General features: G+C 38.2%; 1 protein-coding gene and 1 pseudogene across 4 annotated transcripts; one reads left to right on the top strand and one right to left on the bottom strand.

The window, feature by feature from the left end:
* Nucleotides 1-159: 159 nt before the first annotated feature.
* HADHB (hydroxyacyl-CoA dehydrogenase trifunctional multienzyme complex subunit beta) lies at nt 160-25,818 on the top strand. 4 transcript variants are annotated; one of them, XM_036435009.2, is made up of 16 exons: nt 161-318; nt 6,070-6,141; nt 6,255-6,299; nt 9,010-9,109; nt 10,797-10,841; nt 12,631-12,730; nt 15,735-15,822; nt 16,162-16,349; nt 16,671-16,851; nt 17,469-17,590; nt 19,892-19,971; nt 20,050-20,097; nt 21,005-21,092; nt 21,439-21,513; nt 22,082-22,246; nt 25,271-25,818. In XM_036435009.2, the coding sequence occupies exons 2-16, from the start codon at nt 6,078-6,080 to the stop codon at nt 25,304-25,306; spliced, it is 1,425 nt and encodes a 474-aa protein (XP_036290902.1). In that variant the 5' UTR covers nt 161-318; nt 6,070-6,077; the 3' UTR covers nt 25,307-25,818. The 4 variants fall into 4 exon arrangements, with proteins under 4 accessions (XP_036290903.1, XP_036290902.1, XP_045436573.1 ...); XM_045580617.1 differs by lacking the exon at nt 161-318 and adding an exon at nt 1,543-1,564; XM_045580618.1 differs by lacking the exon at nt 161-318 and adding an exon at nt 2,955-2,976.
* A 970-nt stretch (nt 25,819-26,788) lies between these two features.
* On the bottom strand, nt 26,789-26,888 carry LOC118717917 (annotated as a pseudogene).
* Nucleotides 26,889-26,921: the final 33 nt, after the last annotated feature.

Genomic DNA, 26,921 nt, shown 5'->3' with positions numbered 1-26,921 from the left:
GCCCGACGCACTGCCTGACTAAAAATCCCGCCTCTACGTCGCCGTGGGCCCCTTAACCCTGCCCTTCGCTCCCGGATAACGGGACGGAAAGGACTCTTTCCTTTCTGGAAGGAAGGCGGCCCATCGAAAAGAGGGGACAGGGCCGGGTTTTCCAGTCAGGCGGACAGCGGGCAGCCGCGAGGCCAGCGAAGCCCGCGGAACGGCCGGCGGACGGGAGGGGTCCTTCCCAAGCTGGACCCGCCCCTCGGCCCGTCCGCTTTCTGTCATTAAGGAGCGAACCTTTGCCAACTGCGGGATCCTGAGCGGACGCGAACGCAGGTGAGGCGGCGGGCGCGCTGGGCTCTTGGCCCCGGCCTTTCCCCCCCTGGAAGACCCGCATTTCTTTCCCACCCGCCGCGCCGGTGCCTGCGGCTGCCCCGCTCCCCGGGGGAGTGGAGCCCAGCCAGCGGAAGGAAGCTCGCGGACAAGGTCTCCTACACGAAAGCAATTAGTGCAGTAACCGGGCTGGTTAATTTGTCACCGCGCGTGGACGAACTGTTCGTGTGTGTGTGTGTGTGTGTGTGTGTGTGTGTGTGTGTGTGTGTGTGTGCTGGGCTATGTTGCACTATTTGTTACGGTTTCACCTCCTTTGCCAGGAGCCACCACGGGCCCACGGTTTTACCCCGCATCCTGCTCCCATGGGCGAGACTCTGTCCTTTGAGCTTCGGGGCTCGAGTGTGGAAGGAGACATTCCTCCATCCCCCTCGGAAATCCAGTGTTTCGGGTGATTTTCTAACCCCAGAAGGTACCTGGCCATGTATCTCGTCATTCATCCCCTTCGCTTTTGTCGGTGAGAAAGCGAGCCCATGAATCACACCCTGAGTAATTTTTGCTCGCGGCCGCAGGTGGTAGAAACGGGAATTCGAGCTTATGTTTGACTCACTTCTAGCCCAAGAGCTAGCTCTGCGTTGAAAGATGGGCTTAAGTCCTTCAAAGTAGCTGATTCTTAATTGTTCTCAAAGCTAGTAACACGGAAGGTCCTCTAGACATGTCACGATGTCTCATTTAATCCTCACAATCCCCAAATTGTTATTTGCACTTTTTAGATAAAGTTTGAGAGGCTCAGAGTTTATGTAAATTTTTTGGTAGGCGGCAGAGCCAGGATTAAGACGTAAATCATCATCTGAAGCTCACAAAGGTAGCAAGAAGGAGCAGGGGGAAAGGGCAAGGAAGTTGAGACTGAAATGAGCGTGGAAAGAAAGAAGAGATGTTTTTGTTTAAAGCTCAGGTCCTATAATTGATTATGTCATCATAAGCAATAAAGAAATTTTTAAAAAGGAATGAAAAAGTACTAAATACTCAAAAAAAAAAAAAAAAAAAAAAAAAAACCTCAGGTCAGACGGTCCTCCACCCCTCTGAGCCCTTGAAGCAGCAACCCGACGACCAGGATCGTGTAATTTTCAGAAAGGATTCTTGATGACCTCCAAAGACCTCCCACTCAGATTTTTGTAGCACCTTTTGCTTACAGCAGGGCTGGCAAACTTTCTGTAAAGGGCCAAATAGTGAGGAGCTTTGCAAACCCACGGTGGTCTCTTGTCTTATGTATATATTTTTGTCTTGTTCTGCATCTCTTTAAAAATGTAACAACTATTATTAGCTAGAGGCCGGTGGGTTGTAGTTTGGCTCATGACTTTTTTGTTACCTGTATTTGCAACAAAATAGTAAGGCAGAAATGTTATGTTTCTCACTATGGTGTACTTAGAGGGGAACTACACCACCCACTGGTTTTAGTAGCAAATACATGGATGCCCCTTACTCTGTGTGCCAGGTACTGTTCTAAGTGCTTTATATACATTAACTTAGTTATTCCTCAACAATCCTCTGAGGTAAGTACTGGAATTACCTGCATCTTTAGATTCATTTTACTGATTTTTTTTGGTTTTGTTTTGTTTTTGTTACTCATCTGAGGATATTTTCCCTTTGATTTCTAGAAAGAGGGGAGAGAGACAGAGAGTTGCCTCCTCCATGGGCTCCACTGAGCCAAACCGCCTAGGGCTCTGTATCTTAATTCTAAAACAGAGGCAAGGTTAAGTAACTTGCTTAAGGTCAGGGCATTACAGTGTGTCATTTATTATTATTATTATTATTATTATTAAATATACTTTTATTGATTTGAGAGAGAGAGAGAAAGGAAGAGGGAGAGAGAAACATCCATCTGCTGCCACCTGCACTCTTGGGGATCAAGCCCCAAACCAGGGCCTGTGCCTTGACTGGGAATTGAACTGGTGACCTTTTGGTGTATGGAAGGACGCTCAACCAATTGAGCCCCGTAGGCCAGGGACATTGTGTCTTAATGATACTGTAATCGTGAGCTGTTGGAGCCAATTTATCTTGTTTTCATTACTTGCCAGGCCCCTTTCCCTCGTTCCCAGGTCCCTGCATCTTTCCATAGTTCCACAGTCAGTAGAGCCTACTTTATCCTTAGGTCAAAATGTTTACTTCCTAACCCTGAGGGCAACTGACAGTAAGAGTCAGTCCTCCCATAGAGTAGTTTGCTTAGTCCCTCTTTCTTTTCAAATATCTCCTTATTTATTAATTATTGATGGAATATATATCGTATGTAATTTTTTTCAGAAACTACAGAGAAGTCTAAAGAAAAATGCACTTATATAACACTCAGATAACAGTAACATTTTGATATGCATTTTTGAACATTTTTATAGTTTTACATATCTATATAAATATTCATATACATAAATTTTAAATAAAAATTATATGGTGCATAAAAATAAAATTATTATTAAAAAATTTAAGAAGGTAGGAGGATATAAAAATGAAAGCCTCTATCCCTTCCATGTATAGACTCAGCTTTTTTTTAAAAAATACATTTTTATTGATTTCAGAGACAGGTAGAAACATCAGTGATGAGAGAATCATTGATCTGCTGCCTCCTGCATGTCCCACACTGGGGGATCGAGCCCACCGACTGCAAACTGGGTCTGTGCCCTGGCTGCAAACCAAACCGTGATCTCCTGGTGCATAGGAGCCACGCCTGTCAGGCTAGATTAGCTTTATGGGCTTTCTTTTCTCTCTCTTTCTGTGTCATATCAAGTCTTATTTTGCAGCTTGCTTTTTCATTTAATATATATTGTGGATATATTTCCATGTCAGTACATACATGTATATCATTATGTTTCAATTTTCTTTCCAAACTGCTGCACAGTATTTCATATTATAGAATAGCTTTTTTGTGTGTGTGTGTGTTTTCTTACTGCTATAGCTGGATGCCTCAGAAGGAAAGATTTGTGTTCCAGAATTCCAGGCGGAAAATTTGAATGTCGGGTTAACTATTCCCAAATCAATACCGGTGATCAAGGCAATACATGCAGGGTTGCCTTAACATATTTTTAAAATTTGTATTGATTTCAGAGAGCAAGGGACAGGGAGAGATACAGAACATGCAGGATTGTTTTAGACCTTCATAATCTGAACCATTGACCTTGGCAAAGATAATTAAGTTATTCTGATTGGTTTAAACCCAGGAGTTGGGCCGAAACCGGTTTGGCTCAATGGATAGAGCATCGGCTTGGGAACTTAAAGGTCCCGGGTTCAATTCCGGTCAAGGGCATGTACCTTGGTTTCGGGCACATCCCCAGTAGGGGGTGTGCAAGAGGCAGCTGATCGATGACTCTCTCTCATCGATGTTTCTAACTCTCTATCTTTCTCCCTTCCTCTCTGTACAAAATCAATAAAATATATTTTTTAGAAAAAAAATAAAAATAAACCCAGGAGTTGGGCTGGATTCAATCCCATGTAAACCACATATGGCAACTATACTAGTATAATGGGGTAAATGGATATTGGGGTGAAAAATCAGAGATTTCATTATAGAGTGTTTATCTTATAACTTATAAAAATTCGTTATGAATATGAGTATTAACCCTTTGTGTGTTTTACATGTTACAAATATTTTATCTGAATCTGTTGTTCTACTTTTAACTTTTAGTGTCTTTTGCTGTGTAGATATTGTAAATGTGTATCTAATCAGATCCAGTAGTTAGTCTTCTCTATGATGGTCTCTGCATTTTATGCTATTTGTTGGAAGCCTTTCCCCATCTAAGATTATAAAGAATATTCTGTAATAGCTTTGAGTACTTTTGTAGTTTAAAATAGATAGATATTTAGACTAGTCCATCTGGAATTTATTTGTACTTAAGGTGTGATTTATAGACCTAATTTTTCCCCAAATGGTTAACCATTTCCCCAACAAATCTATTGAATAATTCATCTTCCACTTATTGAAATGTTATCCCTATTTTATAAACTAAATTCTCATGCACATGAGTATGCTTCTGAACTTGCTACATCCTATTCTGTTAACTAGTTTTATTTATTCCTGTGCCAGAATTACACTGTTGAATTACTGGTGTTTTATAGAAAGTTTTGATATCTATTAGTGTAAAGTCCCCCTTTTTCTTTATTGACATGTTCTTAACTATTTTTATGAATTTTATTTCATGATGAACTTTATTTAAGGAAATTTGTGTATCAGACTCATGTGGTATCATATGTAGTTTCTGGAAACAGTGGCGCCAATTCGTAACTCACTTGCTAGAGTCCCTTGAATACCCATCCCTAAGCTGATGAGCCTACAGCTTGGATTCCTTCATCTCTTCCCAAGTCACATATTTGGGGAAAAAAAAATTTTTCTTTTTTTTTTTAATAGCTTCATTTTTCTTTTTAAACATATTTTATTGATTTTTTACAGAAAGGAAAGGGGAAGGATAGAGAGTTAGAAACATCAATGAGAGAGAAGCAGAGATCAGCTGCCTCCTGCACACCTCCCTCCCACTGGGGATGTGCCCGCAACCAAGGTACATGCCCTTGACTGGAATCGAACCTGGGACTCTTTAGTCCCCAGGCTGACATTGAGCCAAACCGGCTAGGGCTATTTTTTCTTTTTTGAAGCCATAGGGTATCCTCTTTTTAGTCTAACCAAGGAAAGTTAAACAAGACTTTTATGTTATCTACTAGTAGCCCTGCCTGCACACGAATCTGTGGGCCAGTAGCTCTCTGCAGGGCCTGGCCACTCTGCACCTGCTACCCCAGAGGTTCTCCATGCCCAGAGGCCCATCTGCAGTCCAGCATGGAATGCTTGCCTCGTCACCATAGTGACAAAGCAAGCATTCCACCAAGCTGCTCACGCTGCCGCTCTCAGGCCCTCCCACCTCCTCCCCAGGACTGGGGGACTCTGGCAGGGCAGAGAGGACTGGGCACCACCATCTTGTGGCTATGGGCACTGCCATCTTTTGTGATGGAGTGATGGTTAATTTGCATATTACTTTTATTATATAGAATTATACTTGGGATAATTAGGGGGTACAAATTACTCCATAATTTAGCAGCTTAAAGCAGTAAAGATGTATTATCTCATACAGTTTCTGGTGGCAAGTTCACTGCATTGTTCTAACGTAGAGCTTCTCATGAGATTGTAGTCAGTATGCTGGCCCAGGCTGTTGTCACCTGAAAGCTTGCCTGTGCTAGAGGATCCACTTCCAAGCGCACTCACATGGCTGTTGGCAGGAGGCAGCGGTTCCTCACCACGTGAGCCTCTTCATAGGGCTGGTGCAAGGGGAGACATGCCAGCTGGCTTCCCCAAGCCAGTGATCGGAGAGAGTGACCGAGACTGAAGCTGTAGCATTTCCTATAGCCTATTCTCAGAGTGGCATACCATCCCTTCTGACATTCTTTTGTGTACACAGACCAGTTGTGGCACTGTGTGGGAGGTGACTGTACAAAGGTTGAATTATAAAATGTGGAGATTGTTTTATGGGGCATGGTATCTTAGAGGCTGGCTCCCACAGCCTTCATAGGCAAAACTTGCCAGTTTATTCTTTTCTTTTTTTAGGTTAAAACATGTTTCAAAATTGAGAAGTATACAATGGCAAGTCTTTGTTATACCTGATCCCCTTGTTACTCAGTTTCCTTCCTTCCAGCAATCCTTTATTTTAACATATTATTTCTACTTCTAGGGATATTTTATATAGATACAAATAACCTTGGATATATTTTTGTCCTTTTTTTTTCCAGATTTCAAAATGACTTCCATCTTGACTTACACTTTTAAAAACCTTCCCAGTTCAACATGGGCCCTCAGATTTTGTAAGTTTAATTTGTTCTTTCTTTTTTAGCATTAGATGTGGATTTATAAACATCTTACACAGACACCGGATTGTATTGCATTTTGTAAACACAAATTGTATTTTGTCTTCCAGCTCTAAGACCTTTGAGCTGCTCCTCCCAGCTTCGAGCTGCCCCAGGTATAGTAATTTGTAAATAAACATTTCTGATTTAAATATTGGTTTTGAGATTTGTGAATTCTTAATGAAAACCAAAAGTAATTTCCTAGATTTCCCTCTTTTATGAGCAACATGACTATCATCATTGCCTTTCAATTCAAATAATGTAAGGCCAATCAATAATGCTATAACATGGTGTAGGGTTGGGCTCAAGGATGTCGACAGGAGGCTGCTTTCTAGGGTTTGAGCCAGTGGAGTCGTGGAGAGTCCATGAACCTTGCTGGTCGGTTTATTCATCTACTGGCTGTCCGTCCTAGAGATGATTAGCTAACACTCTTGAGACTGTTGTAGAGCTAAAAGCTAACATTTTAAATCTGCAATTAGCGACAGGCTTCTCTATTAGTGCATATCTTCTTGTCCCATATACAAAAGGAACCATTCCTGGAACAGTGGTAACTGGGAAACTAGTTAATAGAAAGATTGTTTGGTCAATATCAAATGAAGAAGTAAGAAAATTGGTTGATTATACATGGTCATTTAGACCCTTGGTAAATCCAATGCTAAAAAATATCCTGACAAATTCATATTATTATTCTCCTTGCCAGGTTCTGAGTCAACCTATGACTTCTGATTTTGGTTTTAGTATGGTATTTCTACTTGGATGATAGCTTAATAGAAAAAGCTCCTTAGAAAAATTCAGGAGACCTCTACTCTCTTTCAGTTCTACCTCTTTCTGGCAGTATGGCCTTGAACTGGTCACTTTACTTCCTTGTGTTTTAGTAAAAACAATAATTTTACTTTAGTCAATACGACCAAGTCTCCTTATTTTAGCTGATGTCTAACATTCCCCAGCATGTTTTTAAGTTATGATTGCTTATTCAATACGCGAACAGAAAAACAGGACTAATGTTTCATTTAGTTTGAATGCAGTTGCTAAAGTCCATCATCAGCTTTTGAACAGACTGGTAAACTGTAAGCTACAATTATGGGGCAGTAAAGAGCCTGCTTCTTCTCATGGCATCCTTTTCGCTTCAACTAATTGGCATTTCTCTCTATGCCTTTTTGCTTAGATTCCTAAGAGAAAGAACCTGACTGGCACAGCTTATCACTTATAGGTAGATGACATGGGTTACTGGCAGACTACTCTGTGGATGGGCCCGTTACCCATCCTGAATCTAATCATCTTTGGCTATGGACTTAGGGACATAGTGTGTATGGTTATCCCTGGCAGGGACTGTAAGCAGGACAGCACCCTTTAGAGAAGGCACTGGGTAAGCAGGCACTTCAAAATATGTCTCTGCTTTGCTTCTGCGTTCTACACTGCAAATATCTCATAGCTGTCCCATCTACACCTCACTTTTCTTCAAGCTTTAGTTTTGCATCTCTAGCTACCTGTCAAATGGACATAGCCACTTGGATGTCTCTCCATCACTTAAAGGTAGCACGTTTAAACATGAAATCATCTTTCTTTCAAAACTAGTTCTTACTCTGTCTAGAATAGCTAGGTTTTCTTAGTCTCTAAGGTTTACAATCCTGTTTTCTTTCTATATCTGATTGGTCATTAAGATAACTTCCTTTATAAAATCTCTTTTATGGACCCCTTTTTTTCCATTCACATTGGTATTGCTTTTATTCTGGCCTAAGTATCTGTGCTTGAGTTTCCTACAGTCTCCTCAGTCATCTCCCTTACCAGCACATCTCCATTAGAGCTGTCAGGAGAATCTTTGTACCCCATTTTCTTGCGACTCTTAGTTTTGACTACTATTTCCTTCCATTTGGTTGTAGATATTTATCATAAATAGTTCTCTATGATACTAGTGGGTGTGTTAAGGTGATTGCTAACATTCTATTCCCAGTAATTTAGAAATTTTCTCTATCTCTGATAATGAAGTGATGATAGCAGGTGAATTTCAGTATAACAACAAAAGAATAAGATAGCTTTGGATCAACACAAAAAGATTGTCAAGCTATATTAAGTCAGAAAAATATACATAATACAAGTATATAAATGTATATGAATTAAAAGAACAAAAGTTTGAAATAATATACACCAAGTTAATAGTATTTACTTCTGGGAAGGAAATAATTTGGTGGAAGAGGGCAAAAAGAGGTTTAACTCTCCATATTTTAGTATGGTTCACTTTTGTTCTTTTTTTACCTTAGCATATATTCATGTTTTATTTTTTAATTAAATTAGAGGAAGGTTACTGTTTTGATGATAGAAAATAATTAGACAATTTGAGTCAAACATAATCAGGAAGCATTTAGGTTTTTGCAGAGTGACAATAGTCATCAACCAAATGGCCTTTGTTTCTGCATAGAAAAGCAAGAATATTAAGATATGTAAAGAGAAATAACATAATTTATTTTGACTTCTAATATTAAGGACAGGCTTATGTGTCACATTGGTTGCTGTCAGTGTAATATTTTGTCAAACACTTGATAAAAATAAATTTATTAATGGCATAAATACTCTCACAATTAGGTATAATCTCTGTATTTGCCTTAAATATTTGGATTTATATTATAAAAATTATATTATTTGCCTTAAATATATAAGAAAATGTTAGTTTCTTAGCCTTTATACACACACACACACACACACACACACACACACGTGGTTTAGTGAATGACATTGAATAATGTACTTCTTAAAATGTCTATCTTTAAAAATGTAAATCATCTGACTTCATGCATGTTAATTAATAGTTCTTTGAACTTTGTTTTAAAGCTGTTCAAACTAGTACGAAGAAAACCTTGGCAAAACCCAACGTGAGAAATATCGTGGTGGTGGAGGGTGTTCGCATTCCATTTTTGCTGTCAGGCACTTCGTAAGTATGAAATGATTGTATGTCACCCCTACCCCCATCTTTATGGACACATAAAAACAGTATCAATTTAGGTTGTGATTTTTAAAAAGGTATACAATGAGATAATTTAATATACATTGTGAAATGATTACCACAATCAAGTTAACAGACCTGTCACTCCACATAGTTTACGTATTCCTTAAAAGTGGTCTTTGCCCAGCCAGTGTGGCTCTGTGGTTGAATGTCAGCCAATGTCAACCAGGAGGTCCAAGTTCAATTCCCAGTTAGGGCATATGCCTGGGTTGTTGGCTCAATCCCCAGTGCGGGGCATGCAGGAGGCAGCTGAACAGTGATTCTCTCCTCAGTGTTTCTCTCTCCTTCCCTCTTCCTTCCTCTCTGAAGTCAATTAAAAAATATGTATTTTAAAAAGTGGTCTTTGTAAATGTAACCCAGTAGGTAATATTGTTGTTAGTGGACTACTTAATATAGAAATAACATTTTCAGAAATTAATACCGAATAAGTCAAGCCACTGGTGAAGAAATATGGCAAATTTGTTTTTCATCCTTTCTCATGAACAAGCCTCGTGTATTGTTAGATGGAACTAGCCTATGAAAACCTAGTGTGGGTCCAGATAGCTTGCTTCTAGCAGAGATATCCTTTCCTGTCTGAGATTAGTACATTATTTCTGTGCCTCTTCAGAAATTTGAGTACTGAGGATGTGGGACCGTGGACATTCTGAAGGGCCTTTAATCCACTGCTTTGGCCTCTCGGAAATTATCAGAATTGGAGTCAGTGGGCTGGTCCAAACCTCAATATAGCACAACCCCAAGAAGGTAGAACCAGAATGGTACTAGACCAGCCCGGAAACTGGCAAAGACCACTTTAGCCAAGTGATCAAGTTAACATCAACATTAATGTCATATTGATAGTATGTACACCCTGATATGAAGCAATAAGAAGAGCACATTACCTCGGTGATATTCTTTCCCTAAATCCATAACCCAATTCTTCAAGTGTCAAGGTCATGAAAGAGCAGGAAAGATTGAGAAACTATCATAGATTGGAGGAGACTAAGGAGGCATGAAAACAAAATGCACAGATTAGATTCTGGGACAGAACAGTAAAAAGGTGCTAGTGAGATCCAGATAAAGGTAGTATCTTAGTGATTGTATTGTGCCTATGTTAATTTTTTAGTTTTGACAAATGCTTCATGGTTATATATTTAGGATATTAGGGGAAGAGGAGTAAAGGGTATACTGGACCTCTTTCCTATTTCCTTTCTTTTTTTAAATCTCAAATTACTTCAAAGTAAAAAGTTTCTTAAAATGACTTAATGTATCCTTCATGTCCCTTTAGGCATCAATCAATCAATCAATCAACACTATATTTTTAAAAAGGAGAACTCAAAAGATAGGATTTAAAGAGTATTTAACACATGTTATGCTGAATAATAAGATATTGGGTGAAATTTTGTTAGATTCTTAGCCAGCTCAGTCTTAGTTAAGGCTTGCCAAATATTTAATGATGACAAGTAGTAAAAATCACACTATTTCTTCATTAGAAATGATGGACTGCCTAAGATAATAAAGTTAAATGCATCTGCAGTGGCATATGTTAGAAGATCTCTTTAGATATTTCAAATAAAATGAAAAATAAATCAGTAAAAGTCTAGGCTTTGGGTTTAAATTATTTATTGTCTTTCCCCAGATATAAAGACCTGATGCCACATGATTTGGCTAGAGCAGCACTTTCGTAAGTAAATGCAGTTTCATTAAAGCACCTTTTTCCAGTTTTCACACTTGAAATAGCACATTTAAGAAAATTTCCTTATCTAGGATCTATTGACTTTCATGTGGTCATAATAGAAAACACTTATTAGCTCTTAGAAGATTCATTTATTCTTGATTTTAGTCATATGTGCTGCACAGATTCAAGCAACTGATGGATGTAAGGCATTATCTCATTCATTTTCCATTGATGCTTTGCCTTTGTATCTTCAGCCAGCCACCCTTCATTTGACCTTTCGGTCCATCTGTTCTGATTCTTTTCTTCCTGCCAGACTTTCAGATGAATGAAGATGCCCGGCCGGTGTGGCTCAATGGTTGAGCATCAACATATATACCAGGAATTCAGGGTTCAGTTCTTGATCAGGGCACATGTCTTGATCCTCAGTGTAGGGCATGCAAGAGGCAGCTGATCAATGGTTCCCTCTCACTGATGTTTATCTTTCCCTCTTTCTTCCCCTTTGAAATCAATAAAAGTATATTAATAATAAAAAAAAAAGAATGAATGAGAGCAACAGTTGATTCTCTTTTCCTACTATTCCATTTATTCTCCTTAATCTCAAAATAATCATTTTCATTCCCATTAATCTACAGTAGATTATACTTTGGAAACTTCTCTTAATACTAATGACTTTGTGATTGTGAAATGTACCAAACTTTTCTGAGGCATCACTCCCTTTATATTCTACTAGCAGCCCTGTGCATGAATCCATGCGCCAATAGATTGCTACAGCCCTCCTCTGGCTCCTCCCCTTTCGCCCCCCATAGCTTTTTGCCCTGCCCCCTCCTGTAGATCTCCGCCTCTCGCTTAGTACTTGCTGCCCTGCCTCCTCCTGTGGCTCTCTGCCGCCCACTTATAGTTTGCTGCCCCACCCTCCTGCAGATCCAGTCATTACAAGGTGGTTACACCTCACAGCATAATGGATAATCAGCATATTCCTCTCTTATTATATAGGATAGCATTTAACACTACCACTTGAAAATGTCTTTTTTTGACGTCTTAATATTATGTCTTTGATTTCCTTTCCATCTCCTGACAGATTCTTCTCTATTTTTTTTTTTAAATCTAGAATTCTTCCCTGTCTTTTAAAGTGTTTTGCAAATTTCAGTCCTTAGAGCTTTGCATGTCTCTGCATACATGTTTTTCTTAAATATCTCATCTCTTTAATCTTTATTATTTTATTTAGAGGATTCACACATCTTTAAATTTGACCTTTCTTTGCTACCTCAGGCTCAACGTACCAAAAATAAAAATGGTCTTTTCCAGCTTATTTTTCTATTTCTATTATGGTCCCAGGCTGGAATTTGTAAGCTTTTCCTCAACTTTTTATTTTAAAAAATGTCAAATACACAATAAAATTGAAAGAACTGTATGTATTATATATTATTTAAATCCTGTATTTATATTGATATTTAAATTTAATATACCTGGATTTTACTTCTTTTTTATTTTATATTTGTCTTTTTTGACTGAAAACTTTGCTCCCAACATTGCTATCTGTTTTATTTTACTCCATGTTATTTTTCATTCTCTTAGTATAACGTTTCATTGCCAGTTGACTTTTTAAATCACCCTTTCATTCATTTCTTCTTTGATAAGGTGCCAGCCACATGCTTGTAAAATTAAGGAAAAGATACAATTTCTGCCCTTTTAAATTCAAGTTAATCTTTTGAAAAAAGTGCAATGTTTTAAATGATCTATCACACTACCTTGATGTGTTAACTATTTCTTTGCTTTGGACTGATTTTGCTCTCAGGAGTTTATTGATTAAGACCAATGTCCCAAAGGAAGTTGTTGATTATATCATCTTTGGCACAGTTATACAGGAAGTGAAAACAAGCAATGTGGCTAGAGAGGTGAGTAAAACAAACTTTATGTTGTTTAAAGAGATTGATATGAGAGTCAATTTGTATTTCAACCAATAAAATTTACTCTTGAAAAGCTACTAAAGTCCATTAAGTAAAGTTATATTTGACTTATAATGTGATTTTATAACTTGAAAAATAAATGTTATTAAATATTTAAAAGAATCTATAATAATAATAGCATAATATGCTAATTAGGCCAGACAGTTGAATGACCTTCTGGATGAAGCCTGGGCTGCCGCTGCGGCTGCAAAGCTGAGGGCAGCCACCGCGGTTGCGAGGGCCGAGCCCCTTGCATGAATCTCATGCATCGGGCCTCTAGTTATTGTATAAGTCAAATGAGTACACTGTAGTCTACTAGTATATATTTATATTATACAAAAATCAAATCATTTGCGCTGGTTTGGGAATATATATTATGGCAGATGTGGCTGATGTGAGTTTTAATAATGTTAGAGCATGGCTTCTAATTAACTTAAAATTTTAACATTTTGCAAATAACTTATCTGATAGCATGGTTTTTGTTAGAGGTAGCCTTGCTTATTCATTCTTTTTTCCATTGACTAGATGATACGTAGGAGTGTTTAAAAAAAAAAACACTATTTCACAGGCATTTGCTTTTACCCTAGTTGGCATGACTCCATGCTTATTGAGTAACCCAGAGACTGGAATTTGTGTGACATGTCTAACAGGTCTTTGAGCTCCCTAATTTGACAGTGTTCATTTGGGTGATTCCAAAGCATGTTTCAGTGTGCTAACCATTTTCTTTACTTCTAAGCTCTGCCTGCTATCCTGTTGTGTTCAGTATAGTTGTAAGGCCAGTCACTTCATCACTGTCAGCCAGAGAAGGGGAAATGGGCAGGACTGCAGTATTTGTTCTGCCTCGCCTTTTCACCTGTCAGTAAAGCTGTAACTATGGAGGGCCTGGCGTTACTGCAGCCCACAAAAATCAACTGTTGGTTGTCAAGAAAGAAGTAAGAACAGGAAGAGGTTAAGAGGTTGTTGTTTTGTCCCCCTCCTCTGGTTTTTATGTTTTTCCCAGCCTTCACATTTTTAAATGTATTGAGTATGATAATTTCATTAGTACATCAAGCTGTTCATAATACATTTCATCTTGTATATCCTGACAAAAAACGAGGTGACTTCTATAAGAGCACTTAAAAAATAAATATTAAAACTGTAACCTTTGCCATGGCTGCAGGGAAAGACTGAGATAAGACATGTAACCTAACAGATATGTAAGGTTAGGTTACAGATATGTAACCTAACAGCCAACATAACTTCAAGCTGGAGGGTTTCTTTAGAACCTGTTGTCTGTATTAACAAAATTAATATGAAATCCTAAAAAGCTCTGTGCTGGGTTCACATGAGCCTGACTTGACTGAAGCTCTCCAACTTAACTAGGAAGCACCCTTCCCCTTCCTCCTTCGTGTACTCTTCTAGAGCCTAAGCTTGCTGTCAGAGCTATTTAAACTTTAAATAGAAGGAGCATGTGGACAAGGCTCACCAGCAACCACTTCTATTTACAGCTCCTTCAGTCCGGAGAGGCAGCTGGGGCCAAGGGTATTGCACATGCTAGAAAGGTCCTCGTGAGCATGGCTGTTATGACCTGAGTGCCCTTTACACTTGCCCCACTAGGGCGTTCTCCCCTGCTCCTGAAGGGCTGCCTCTCTTCATTTGGGATTGGTTTACATGGAGAAGTTTACGTGCAGTTGGCAAGTAGTTTCCAGCAAAGTAGGTTGGGCACTTAGTATCAGGCCTAGCTGGGAAGACCAGAATAAGATCATGTTGCATGTATACTACTGTAGCATATTTATATTTCGATAGATTATGGTAAATACTGTTCAGATAGTGTAAATATAAACGAAGGTAACATTGAACTTCTTTAATCTAGACTTTGAAAACATGTTTATTTTACCAAATTATAGGAGAGCTTGGATTCTGATGATCATAAAATAGTTTCAGAAAAAGATCACTAAAAATGAATTTCCTGAATGGAAATGAGAATTTTATAGTAAATGGTGGTAGGAAGAAAGGGGAAGAAGGGAGTTGAGAGTGCCATTTTTATAATGAAACTTTAATTATAAAAATAAGTATTTTATTGTATGTATGCATTAATTCTTTACAAAAAAGTGGAATATGGCATTGATTGGTTTATTGGCAGCCCAGTATCCTTAATAATATCTCTCTCCTTTCTAAAATAATAGATGTGTCCATTTCATGTTTAACTTTACTATGCCATCATAACAGAGGCCATTTTTTCAAAATTCACAGAAGGTCTCAGTTTTTCTAAAAGTCCCTCAAATTGCTTTTCAAGCACCTGTTGTATCATCATCCTGGCCAGTTTTCTCTTTTCCAGTTATTAACTGATCTACCCTTATTTGTCAGAGGCTCACTGTGGCTAAGGCAGTTTTTCAAAGTTCCTTTAATCGACTTGAACTCCTGCATATTTGGCAAGTTTTTCCATTTGACTTTGCATTGAATCTATAGAGTGCCATCTGAAGTATCAGTCAGTGAGTGGAACTGGCTGACAGTGAGTGGAGACCAGTGTAAAGTGGGCAGGGGTGTAGTGAGAACTGTTTATGAGCAGTCAGTTCTTTAGAACTTATTTTTGTGTTTGAAGAGCCCACCCAATGATACATATGATGTGATATAGGTTTTTAACAGTTTTATTTAAAAATTTAAATACATTGAAATCAAATTATGTATTGATATCTTTAAGGGCTCTGAGCAAAGCATTGCTAAGAAATTGGGTGAGATGTACAATAGGTATGTACATCATACTGGAAATTAACTACCAAGAATTTTGCAGAGCGATTGTCAATTAATAGCTAGATGAAAAATGAGTAAAACATTTCTGAGATGGGCTTAGTTTTATTTTAAATATTACTGTGTAGAATATTAAACTCAAACCCTTTCCTGATTCACCACACAGAGAAGTAACACTCAAAATGTCACTTCCCTGTAACATGATTTCACTCACTGTTTTCTGAAGGCTGCCCTTGGAGCTGGCTTCTCTGACAAGACTCCTGCTCACACTGTCACCATGGCTTGCATCTCTGCCAATCAAGCCATGACCACAGGTATGTTTTTCTGAAAGAAGGTACATGGTAATTTGGGTTTGTCTTTTATTTGATCAATGGGCACATGCCTGGGTTGCAGGCTTGATTTCCTGGTGTGTGGGAGGCAGTCGATCAATGTCTTTCATCAATATTTCTCTCCCTCTCCCTTCCTCTCTAAAATCAATACAAATATATATATATATTTAAATCATCTTAATTCTTCTGAAAAGATAAAAACCTCAATTACAGATTTTCTACAATGCTGTTGACTGTCATACAACTTTTAAATCTGGAAGCTTAAATTACCGGTGGCTGTTAATTTCTGCAAAATATGTTCATTTGCATTGACTTGTGCCGTAGGTGTTGGTTTGATTGCTTCTGGCCAGTCTGACGTAATTGTGGCAGGTGGTGTAGAGTTAATGTCCGACGTCCCTATTCGTCATTCAAGGAAAATGAGGAAAATGATGCTTGATCTCAATAAAGCCAAGACTCTGGGTCAACGACTATCGCTAATCTCCAAATTCAGATTGAATTTCCTTACACCTGAGGTAAGACTTGCGAACTTTTACATAAAGTCTTGTGTTTCCAAAGCATCCCACTGCAGAGATTTAGAATTAGATATGACAGCCTGGCTTCAGTATGCTCTAATTATAATAGTTACAGGGCATGGTTAACTGTTTGGTTAAAGTGGGGGGAAAAGATAGTGGTTGGAAAATTTGAATTTGTAAGCCCTCTTTAAGAGATCTCTGAAAACATAGAGCTTCTTTTGTCTTGGTCTTGATTGAAATATTTTAACTTTCCCAAATAACCACCCGTGTGGAATAACACCTGTTAACAGTGTACTCGGTTCTGTGTGTCTCCTTTCCCAGCTCCCTGCAGTGGCCGAGTTCTCCACCAGTGAGACCATGGGCCACTCTGCAGACCGACTGGCTGCTTCCTTTGCTGTTTCTCGGCTGGAACAGGACGAGTATGCACTGCGCTCGCATAGGCTGGCCAAGAAGGCACAGGATGAAGGACTCCTTTCTGATGTTGTGCCCTTCAAAGTACCAGGTAAACCAGCTTGCTGTACACTGTAAAGGGGCTGCTTCATTACACTTGTCAGGGTGGTGTGAATGGCTCCTAAAACTCCATGTAAAGGGGACTGCTTCGAGATACTTGTAAGGGGGTCTGAAATTGTTTTAAAACTCCAAAAACCCCAAGTGACTTTTCAGTATTTTGGTTCTGTTTCCAAAATACTCACCCTTCTATGCATAAGCAGGGACTCAAGTTTTAATTTATGTGTAAGAGTAGGTAAACATTTTAAAGAGAAGTTTTTAAAAGAGTTTCCTTCTACATCTTCCTGATAATATTTTAGTTCTTAGGTACATACCTATTTTTGAAATTCTTTGTTCATATGATTTCTGTACACAATAGCCAAATGTGAATGAATATCTTAAGAAAATAGTGTCTCTTTTGTTAAATTATTTAGACTTCTCCCTCAAACATCTGAAGAATTTAGTTTAAAATTTGATATCTTGATAACTATACCAGTAAAAAAGCTTTCTTTTTAGTGAATTGGTATGGTTTGCATTTCATTTCATTTGTTCTTGTGACTTTTTAAGGCATTTTCCTCTAGAGAAGATATTAATGCTTGTAGTTTCTTAGAGTTAAAAAGTTTGTCTTTATAGGAAAAGAAACAGTTACCAAAGATAATGGCATCCGACCTTCCTCCCTGGAGCAGATGGCCAAACTAAAACCTGCGTTCGTCAAGCCCTATGGCACAGTGACAGCTGCAAACTCCTCTTTCCTGGTAAGTGCTATATGTGTTTTATGTGTTTGCCAGTGACTTTTATGTTTGTGTGTCTGTCTCTCTCTCTCTCTCCCTCTCTCTCTCTCTCTCAAATATATCAGGAAGATGTAGAAGGAAACTCTTTTAAAAACTTCTCTTTAGAGAGAGAGAAATCATCTCCAATCAATCAATTTGTTGTTCCACCCATTTATGCATTCATCGGTTGAGTCCTATATATGTTCTGACCAGGGATCGAACATGGCACATTGGGATGATAATCCAACCAGAGTTGCCCAGCCAGGGCTTATATTTGTGTACTCTCAATGGAAAAGCCGAATGTAGATCTAACTGCTTATATTAGTAATAGAGGCTTAAAAGATATTCATTAAAATGATTGTTAAAATGGAATCAGAATTTTTTAGGCCTTAGAAATCATCTGATCCAGCCACCATTCTGATACAAAAAGCTGTTCTCTTCAAACACTTAACCAGTCAGAAAGTGTTGATTGCCTATGCTAGGCACTGGAGATAAAAGAACAGGTGATTGTAAAAATGAAGTTACAAAATTTTATTCAAACGTTTCTTACATACCGTTATATTGGCTAGGCTGCAAAAATATTTGTTGTGGACCACATGTGGCCTACGGGCTGTGAGTTTGACATGCTTAGTCTAGGGTAGGGGTGTCGAACTCAATCAGAGAAGGGGCCAAAATCTAAAATCCAGCCTAAATCGCGGGCCGAATGGTTTACTGAACAGTCATAAACTGTCATTGTGATGGAAACGCAGTGGAGTGCAGTGATGACAGCGCGGTGCGGGCCACATTGCAAGGCCTGGCGGGACGGATTTGGCCCGCGGGCCTTGTGTTTGACACATGTGGTCTAGGGGAAGAGTACCTAGGGAAGTTCCAACAGTATGGTGCACCACCCCGTTAAGCCTGAGTGGTGAAAGGCTGGTGAGGTGGTCATTTCCAAAACCAAACTGGATATGACAGGGCCGTGTGGCATGGGCTACACTCTTGCCAGATCTGATTCCCCTTGGTTACTTCTGGAGTGTGCTGGTCTCTACTGAAAATCAGAAACACAAATCATCAGAGATAATACTTCATAGATGGTTTCTAGAAATGTGTTAATGTAATACATTTATTGTAATTTTGCCCAGTGGTGCATTAAACATATTGTTAATTTAATGTCCAAAAACTATATAGTATAGTAAACTATATTTCCAGACTCTGTGGCTACCCTATTGATGTTGCCTACATAGTCTCTTTAGAGATATAACAATACTACAGACCCAGTACACGCATTCATGCACTAGTGGGGTCCCTTGGCCTGGCCTGCACCCTCTCACAATCCAGGACCCCTTGGGGGAAGTCCCAGAGCCAGTTTCGCCCCATCCCCACAGGCCAGGCTGAGGGACCCCACTGGTGCATGAATGTGTGCACTGGGCCTCTAATATGCATATACGATCTAAAGTTAATCTCTTCCCCCCTATCCCACTCCCCTTTTTTCTCTGAGATTCATCAGTCTGTTCTATGTTTCCATGCCTGTGCATTGAGCATCTGCCCCCTGGTGGTCCATGCATGTATAGCTACCTGTTAAATTATCACTTAGACTTTTATATATATGGATGGTAGAATGTGGTAGAAATTGTTTTTATTTTTGCAAACTCTATAGAGTAGTTTCTTTTTCTCTGGAATTTTGGTGTTTTTGTTTTGTTTTGTTTTTTAGCTCTTTTGAAGTCATGGTAAAGGCCTTTTTTCAGTGGTTACTATGTTCCCCAACTTAGCAGTTGGGAAAAAGCATATGGGGTGTGTTCATTGAGAGAAGACTGTGGTTCTGATATTCTTAGCCTGCCTGTTTTTGTTCTCCTATTGGTTTGCTTGTTTTGGAAACTGTTAGTAGAAGAATATCACCTAAAAGTTACTGGCAGGAAGCAGCTTAGAAACAGTCCAGAAAATGTAAAAATAAATACGTAAATCAGAGATTGTTTTATGCATAAAATTTCTCATATTCTGTACCAAAAGCAAAAATTTTTTGGTTTAAGTTTATTATGAATACATTTTTCTAAACATGTATATATTTATACATATTTTCTTTGCCTATTTTGGTAATTATGGTACTTTTTGAACATCTTCCAAAACTGGGTCAAACACTGTAATGTGGGTCTTTGAATGAATTGTGATTTAATGATGGATAAAATGAAAAAGTTTTATTATATAGAATCACCATATAACTATAATTAGTTGGTAGATTCAGAAAAGGATATAGTAAGTCCTATATACAGGCTGAAGAATTTAACATTATTGTTCTGATTGACATTTTAGACTGATGGTGCATCTGCAATGCTGATTATGGCAGAGGACAAAGCTCTGGCCATGGGCTATAAGCCAAAGGCATATCTGAGGTAAAGTAAATATTTAAATAAATTACCTCTGGTTTCTTCATGTTATTACTGGAGCTAACCTCTCTATTTTTTACCTAGGGATTTTGTGTATGTGTCTCAAGATCCAAAAGATCAACTTTTACTTGGGTAGGTGGCAGTGTATAAATCTTTGGACTATAATCAAAAGTATTTGATTACCCATATTTATTACACAGATTTTAAACTATGTTAAGTACTGAGTTCATAATTGGTTTGTGTGTGTGTTTTTTTTGTGTTTTTTTTATTGTCTAAAGTTTTACATATGTCTCCTTTTTCCCCAGTTAACCAACCCCCCCAGCCATTCCCACCCCGGGCAAGCCCCCACCGCCCCAGTGTCTGTGTCCATCCGTTATGCTAATATGCATGCATGCAAGTCCTTTGGTTGCTCTCTAACCTCCCCTCCCCTACTATATGTTGGATTTTAAAAAATAATAATAATCCTCCATATTGGTATAGCATTTTATACTTGATCTTAACAAGAAGCCAAGAAGCAATGTTGGTATATCACTTTATAGTTTTGAATTCTTTTCCACTTGTTCCTATAATTTCTTCATATATATGTGTGTGTGTGTGTGTATTTTTTTTCATATTGCTACATATTGTGCTGTGCAGTCTTCAGAAGAGCCTTTTATGAAAAGCCTCCTCATTTTAGAATACTCCCTCCCTCGTAAGACTACCTTATTGTCCTCCATTATGACCTTCAAACTAGCCATGCCCTTTCCTATGCTTTGCCTTTTGAACTCTGTCCTAGCTCTTCACAATATTAGTTCATCTTTCTCTTTCATTGTGTGTTTATTATCCATTTCCCTGACTGGAATATAAATTGCATGGGGTAGAGGCATGTCTATTCAGTGCACTGTTATAGCCCCAGCACTTAATTAATATTTGTACAGTAGAGTCCATGGGCCAGGGGAGACATTCTCAGACCTATGTAAAACTCAGTTTGGGGAGTATGAAGTAGCTCATAGGTTGAAAGTTAAAGTTTTAACATACTGCTTATTTTTTTTCTTTTCAGGCCAACATATGCTACTCCAAAAGTTCTAGAAAAGGCAGGATTAACACTGAAGGATATTGATGCTTTTGAATTTCATGAAGCTTTCTCAGTAAGTCATTTAAAGAATTGTAATAATAAAATGGCCATTGTGGGAGAGAGCATGGCATGGTTTATAATATGAGTAAAATGAAGCAGAGCTTTATCTCTGCAGTACCAGCTTACACTGCTGGCAGAGGTGCCAGGGGAGAGAATCCAGGGCCACAGGTACAGAAAGACCTACCTTTTGAGGCTTTCCCTTAAAGGACCTTCAAAAGTATTAGATTTTTTCTTCAGAAAATTTTCAGAGAAAACTGATTTTAAAATTTGCTCACTTTTAAAGTTAGATAACTCATGTGTAAAAGAAAGCCTCAAGAGACATTAATAACAAGGTCCTATTGAATTCTTTTCCCTTCTAGGGTCAGATTTTGGCTAACTTTAAAGCTATGGATTCTGATTGGTTTGCACAAAACTACATGGGTAGAAAAGCCAAGGTAAGTTTCTGATTAAAAATATGCTTGAAGGGGACATATGTAATACTTTCAACAATAAATATTTTAAAAAATAAAAATAAAAATATGCTTAAAATTAAATAAAAATATGCTTGAATTTCCAAAGCACTTTAATATTCGGAGTTTAGTTACATGGCAGTAAGAGTATGAAGTGGAAAGCTTCTCCTATGAAGAATTTAGTGTTTCATTAAATAATGTTTCTTAACTGCAAAATATTCCTAGAAATTCTTTAGAAAAAATAAAAAGCAAAATTTTAGGTTGTTTTTTATTCTTCCCATTCTGATGTTAGATGAAAAAGAGATGAAATACATAAATTTGGGGGTATTGGGATGAAATCTATGAAGACATCCCATCAAAAAAATAAAAAGAAATGTACCCTTGTCTTTCAGAATTGACCTAAAGTTTTTCTTTTGCAGTAAAATGATTTGTGATGCATCTTGTTAGTTATTTCTCTCTAGTTCTGTTGCTGCTTATTACTAAGGGCGTGGCCTGATGCTTATCTTAAGTAAACTCATTTTTATTGTATTTGTATCTGTTTTTATATGACCAGGTTGGATCACCTCCCTTGGAGAAGTTTAATAACTGGGGTGGATCCCTGTCCCTGGGACACCCATTTGGAGCCACTGGCTGTCGGCTGGTCATGGCAGCTGCCAACAGATTACGGAAGGAAGGAGGCCAGTTTGGTTTGGTGGCTGCGTGTGCAGCTGGAGGACAGGTATGTCACAGAAGTCTGACAGGAGCTTCTAGAAAGTCCTTTTCTTGAAAACCAAACAATCTCTCTAAGACTGTTTGATTGAGTTTATTTAGAAACATTCTTAGAACAATATTTCTGATGACAGGTCACCAGAAAAAAAGCAAGCTGGGAGGGGATATAGCTTTAATTTTGACAGTACCTTGGAAAGAAGATGTTATTTAAATTGAAGCTATTTCCCCCCCTAAAATAATGTCTACATTTTTTTTTTTGCATAAAAGTAGTATGTGCTCATTATGATAATTATGGAAAATATAGAAAATATATAGAAAAAATCAGATCACCTATCATTCCATCATCAGACATTCATTATTCACACTTCGATATGTTTTCTTCTTTAATAATAAAATTTTATTTATCTAGTTATTTCTCTTTATGAGACTTATCTGTAAAATTTCTCCAAAGGTAAACTGTCTTTCTTGAGAACTGAACAATACCTTAATGAGAATTAATTTACTTCTGGATAACAATGCTATTTAGCTGGAGGAAATGATATTATTCTACACGTTTTTTTCCTACCTGCTTTACTAATAGTACAGAGGCAACTTCCTATCTGATATACCATTTCACTCTGGGAATAAAATCCAAAAAGAAGGCTGCCTGTAAGATTTTTTTTTAAACATGATCAAAACAGATTTGCTTGTCCTTCAGATTACAGAAACTTCCTGTTGCTGATCAAGATGAAGAAATAAGATACATAAAAGTATAAACTTTTTTTATTCACAAGCCTTAGATATATAAAAGTATAAACTTTTTACATTTATAAGCCTTTATTTGTGGCTTTTCCTCCGAGACTTTGAAGAATCAAAGGGTCAGTTATTTATAGGTTGGAACATTTTAGACTTCATGATCAAAAGCGTTTTGTAATCTGTGTAACTTTTTTACAGAAAGCCATAGTCGGTTAGGACCCAGCCTCCCTCTTATCTTTCTGTGCCAGGCTTACCCGAAGAAGATAGCCAGTGCACAGCTATGTCCTTTGGTTTTCAGTACTTGTCCCCTAACCTTTTATCTCACACATGGAGGGTGAATAACACAATACTAGATGCTTTTGTGGATGAACCGACCCTCTAGAACAGGCGTCTTCAAACTACTGCCTGCGGGCCACATGTGGCCCGCAGAGGAGTCTGATCCGGCCCGCCAGGTTTTTTGGGCAGTGAGCGCAGCCGAGGTGTTACAGTAGGAATTAGTAGTTCATATAGTCCGGCCCTCCAGCTCTCTGAGGGACCGTGATCTGGCCCCCACTTTAAAAAGTTTGAGGACCCCTGCAGAAGTTTGCAGTATAATAAGGAGAAAGATGACTTAGGAACTAGGCTAAATTCGGTATTGTTTCATCCAGAGCAAATGAGGGAGAGAAGCATGATTCGATCAAAGGAGGAATCTGGCATTGTGAATCTAGAGCATGGTTTCGGCTTTAGCAGTACGTAGAAACATTTTGGGCCAGATGACTCTTTGTTGTGGGAAGTATACTATATGTTGTAGGATCTTTAGCATGATCTCTACCCACTAGATACCAGTAGCAACACTGCGCGCGCGCCCCTTCCCATATAGGTACACACAGTTGGGACAACCAGAAACATTCCAGACATTGCTAAATGTCCTCTGGGGAGGGTAAGGAGAAAATGCCTCCAGTCAAGAACCACTGATTTAGAGCAATCTGAAAGATGGGGAACATGAAACCAATGCATTTTAAATAAAGCTGGAGAAGGAAATTTCTGCCTTATCATGAGCCCAACAAGGGTAATCCCAACTAGTCAGATATTTCCATCCCTGTTTCCTTGTCCCTGTATCAAGGTACTTGGTTTGGTTTGGATTATAGTATGTAATAAATTGAGGACAGGCACCATGTAGCAAAGCTTTGTACCCACACAGAGTGGAGCTTAGACACAATAGTTTCTTAATAAATATTGATGGGGATTGAACCAAGTAGCCCAGCAGTAGTTAGGCTATTAAATGGTTTGATTCAAGTCTGAAAAAATAGATTGGCTGTGATTATCAGATAGGGTTTAGACTCGTGAAATTATAAGTTTCTGTGCATGGTTTCAACTAGGGAGGTAACTAGGGAGGTAATACACAGCACCATACATAGTGCTGGAGAAGGGATTTTCTACCTTCTTACCTTTGTGGGCTCTTCACCTGAGTAGGATAGAGAAGAGTTTTTGGCTTTGGATCCATCTAGAACTGGTTTCAAATCCTGGCCCTGTTATTTAATAGTGTTATAGATTTATTTATTTTTTTAAAAATATATTTTTACTTATTTCAGAGAGGAAGGGAGAGGAAGAGAGAGATGGAAACATCAAAGATGAGAGAGAACCATTGATTGGCTGCCTCCTGTACACACCCCCACTGGGGATCGAGCTTAAAACCTGGGCATATGCCATGACTGGGAATCAAACCCTGACCTCCTGGTTCATAGGTTGACACTCAACCATTGGACCATGCCAGCCCGACAGTATTGTAGACTAGATGAGCAACTTAATCTTTCAAAGCCTCAGTTTTCTAATCTAGAAATGTACTGTTGTTGGCATTCATCCTATATAAAAAAGGGCTAATATGCAAATTATCCCCTCGGGAGTTGGACCCACCAGGAGTTTGACCGCCCACTATAATGTACACTGACCACCAGGGGCAGCATAGAATGAAGGCAGGCCCTGGCCAACAGCCAGCAGCTGAGGGAAGGAAGGCCCTGCTTGTTCTTGATCGCTGACCAGGCCTAGGGACCCTACCCATGCATGGATTTCGTGCACCAGGCTTCTAGTTGTACCATGTTTATTTTTATACAGCGAAAAAAGACCCCTGTGGCTTCTCATTTTAATGGCAATCACTTATGGAGTATCTAGTAGGAATTAGACTATACTAGACACCCAGCATTTGAATGGCAGAGCCAACCTCAAACTCCAATGCCTATACTTTTCCCATTGTTCTCTGCTACCTCTGTACTGGCTGGATGTATTGTTCATTTCTCTAACTGAACTTATTCTTCCTTCACAGGGCCATGCTATGATAGTGGAAACTTACCCAAAATAATAGGTCAAGAAGCAGCGACCTGGAGTTTTTGTGCAACACTCAACAAGAGGCAATGCCATTTCAATGCATTACTAAATGACACCTATAGTTCCTAGCTCCTCTTAGGAAAACACAATTTGTGGCCTTCTGTTAAGTGCTTTGCAATTAAGCCTTGCCAGTGCTCTGAGCTTTCCAGTGATATGGCTTATACTCCTTCAGGGATTTCTTAGTCACCAGACTCTCACACAGGATATATTTAAGCATTTGTTTTGGGGCTGTGTTTTCATTAAAGACTAAACAAGTGGTAATTTGGAAAAGAGTTCAGTTAAGATCTGGAATCATCTTTTAACATTTGCAAATTATACTCATTCCTATTCCTAAAGCTAAGTGTTTTCTATAAATTACCAATGTGCCTATATTGACCTAATTATGGAAAGACAATTCAGAATATAAACATGACTGAAAACTTACAGTGAATGTTTAGGTACTTTAAATACTATGTATATTAATCTTAATAAAATGGGGAGGTATTGAGAACTGTTTGCCTTATTTTTTATTGAGAAAAATGTTGATTTTCTTGACTTAAGGGCAGATTTTTGCCTTTGATTCCTCATTTGTAACTTCTAACTACTTTAGTCAATCAGGAGACTGTTAGGAACATAAAAAGGATTCTACTTTAGAATAATATCCCTGGCTGAATTGAAGTAAATTTATTTCACTATTAGGAAATGCTTCTGTTTGCCAGGGTTTAAATGAAGTGTAAAGAAATTTAAAATTTTTTTATCAACATCCTAAAAATCCTTTTAGTTTTTTGACAATCAAATTACACTAAATAACATGTATACTAGTGAAGGAACCAAAGTCTACATTGCAACCTTTATGTGAATGTTGCTATGGTCTGAAAGTCACTGGCAATCAGAATCATCCTCTAGTGGAGGGACGGATTGGGCAAGGGAGTAAGCGCTAACCTCTTAAAAGAGCATTTGAGAGTTCCAGCATCATTCCCTCCATGATTTCATTGGTAATTTCAACATAATGTGAAATTTTATTACTGAAAACCTTTATATTTACATACATAGTGCAAAAATCAACTACAAATAACTATAAAAAAGTATTAAAATTTAGAAGAAAATAACATTATAACCTTAGATTGGGATTTTTTTTCTGTTTAAAACAATTTTGACCTCTTTTATTTTTTAAATTTATCTTCATTGTTAAAAGTATTAGTGGTATTTTCCCCATTGACCCCCTCAGTCCTCCCATCCCACCCCTGGAGGATTTCTTAAGACATTTAAGAGCTATCATAAAAGAGCTATAAATGTCAAAATGAAAACTTTCATATTTTATATGATAGAATAGAAAGACAAGCCAGAAGTGGGGCAAAGATAATGATGTATCTTATGAAGGATGTATCTTATGAAAGATACATCTCTATCATATGTACATGTCATATATGATAGAGATGTAATTTACAAAGGATACAGGGTATATAGAGAATTTATTTATTTTATGGAACGCTTCATGAATGTATGCCATCCATGCTCAGGGGCTGTGCTAATCTCTATTGCTTCAATTTTAGTATATGTGCTGCTGAAGCAAGCACTAGAAAGAATTCTTCTAATCAATAAGAAGAAAG

This window comes from Pipistrellus kuhlii, unplaced genomic scaffold, assembly GCF_014108245.1.
Source record: "Pipistrellus kuhlii isolate mPipKuh1 unplaced genomic scaffold, mPipKuh1.p scaffold_m20_p_13, whole genome shotgun sequence".
In the NCBI taxonomy this organism is placed as follows: domain Eukaryota; kingdom Metazoa; phylum Chordata; class Mammalia; order Chiroptera; family Vespertilionidae; genus Pipistrellus; species Pipistrellus kuhlii.
Note: the sequence above shows the minus strand (reverse complement) of the source record. Positions and strands in the feature narration are given on the sequence as shown.

Bases quoted from the DNA above. Each gene is read 5' to 3' on its own strand.
- HADHB (XM_036435009.2), top strand. From the start codon at position 6,078: ATGACTTCCATCTTGACTTACACTTTTAAAAACCTTCCCAGTTCAACA. The intron at 19,972-20,049 runs GTAAAGTAAATA...TTTTTTACCTAG, and splicing joins AAGCCAAAGGCATATCTGAG to GGATTTTGTGTATGTGTCTC. The intron at 21,093-21,438 runs GTAAGTCATTTA...TTTCCCTTCTAG, and splicing joins AATTTCATGAAGCTTTCTCA to GGTCAGATTTTGGCTAACTT.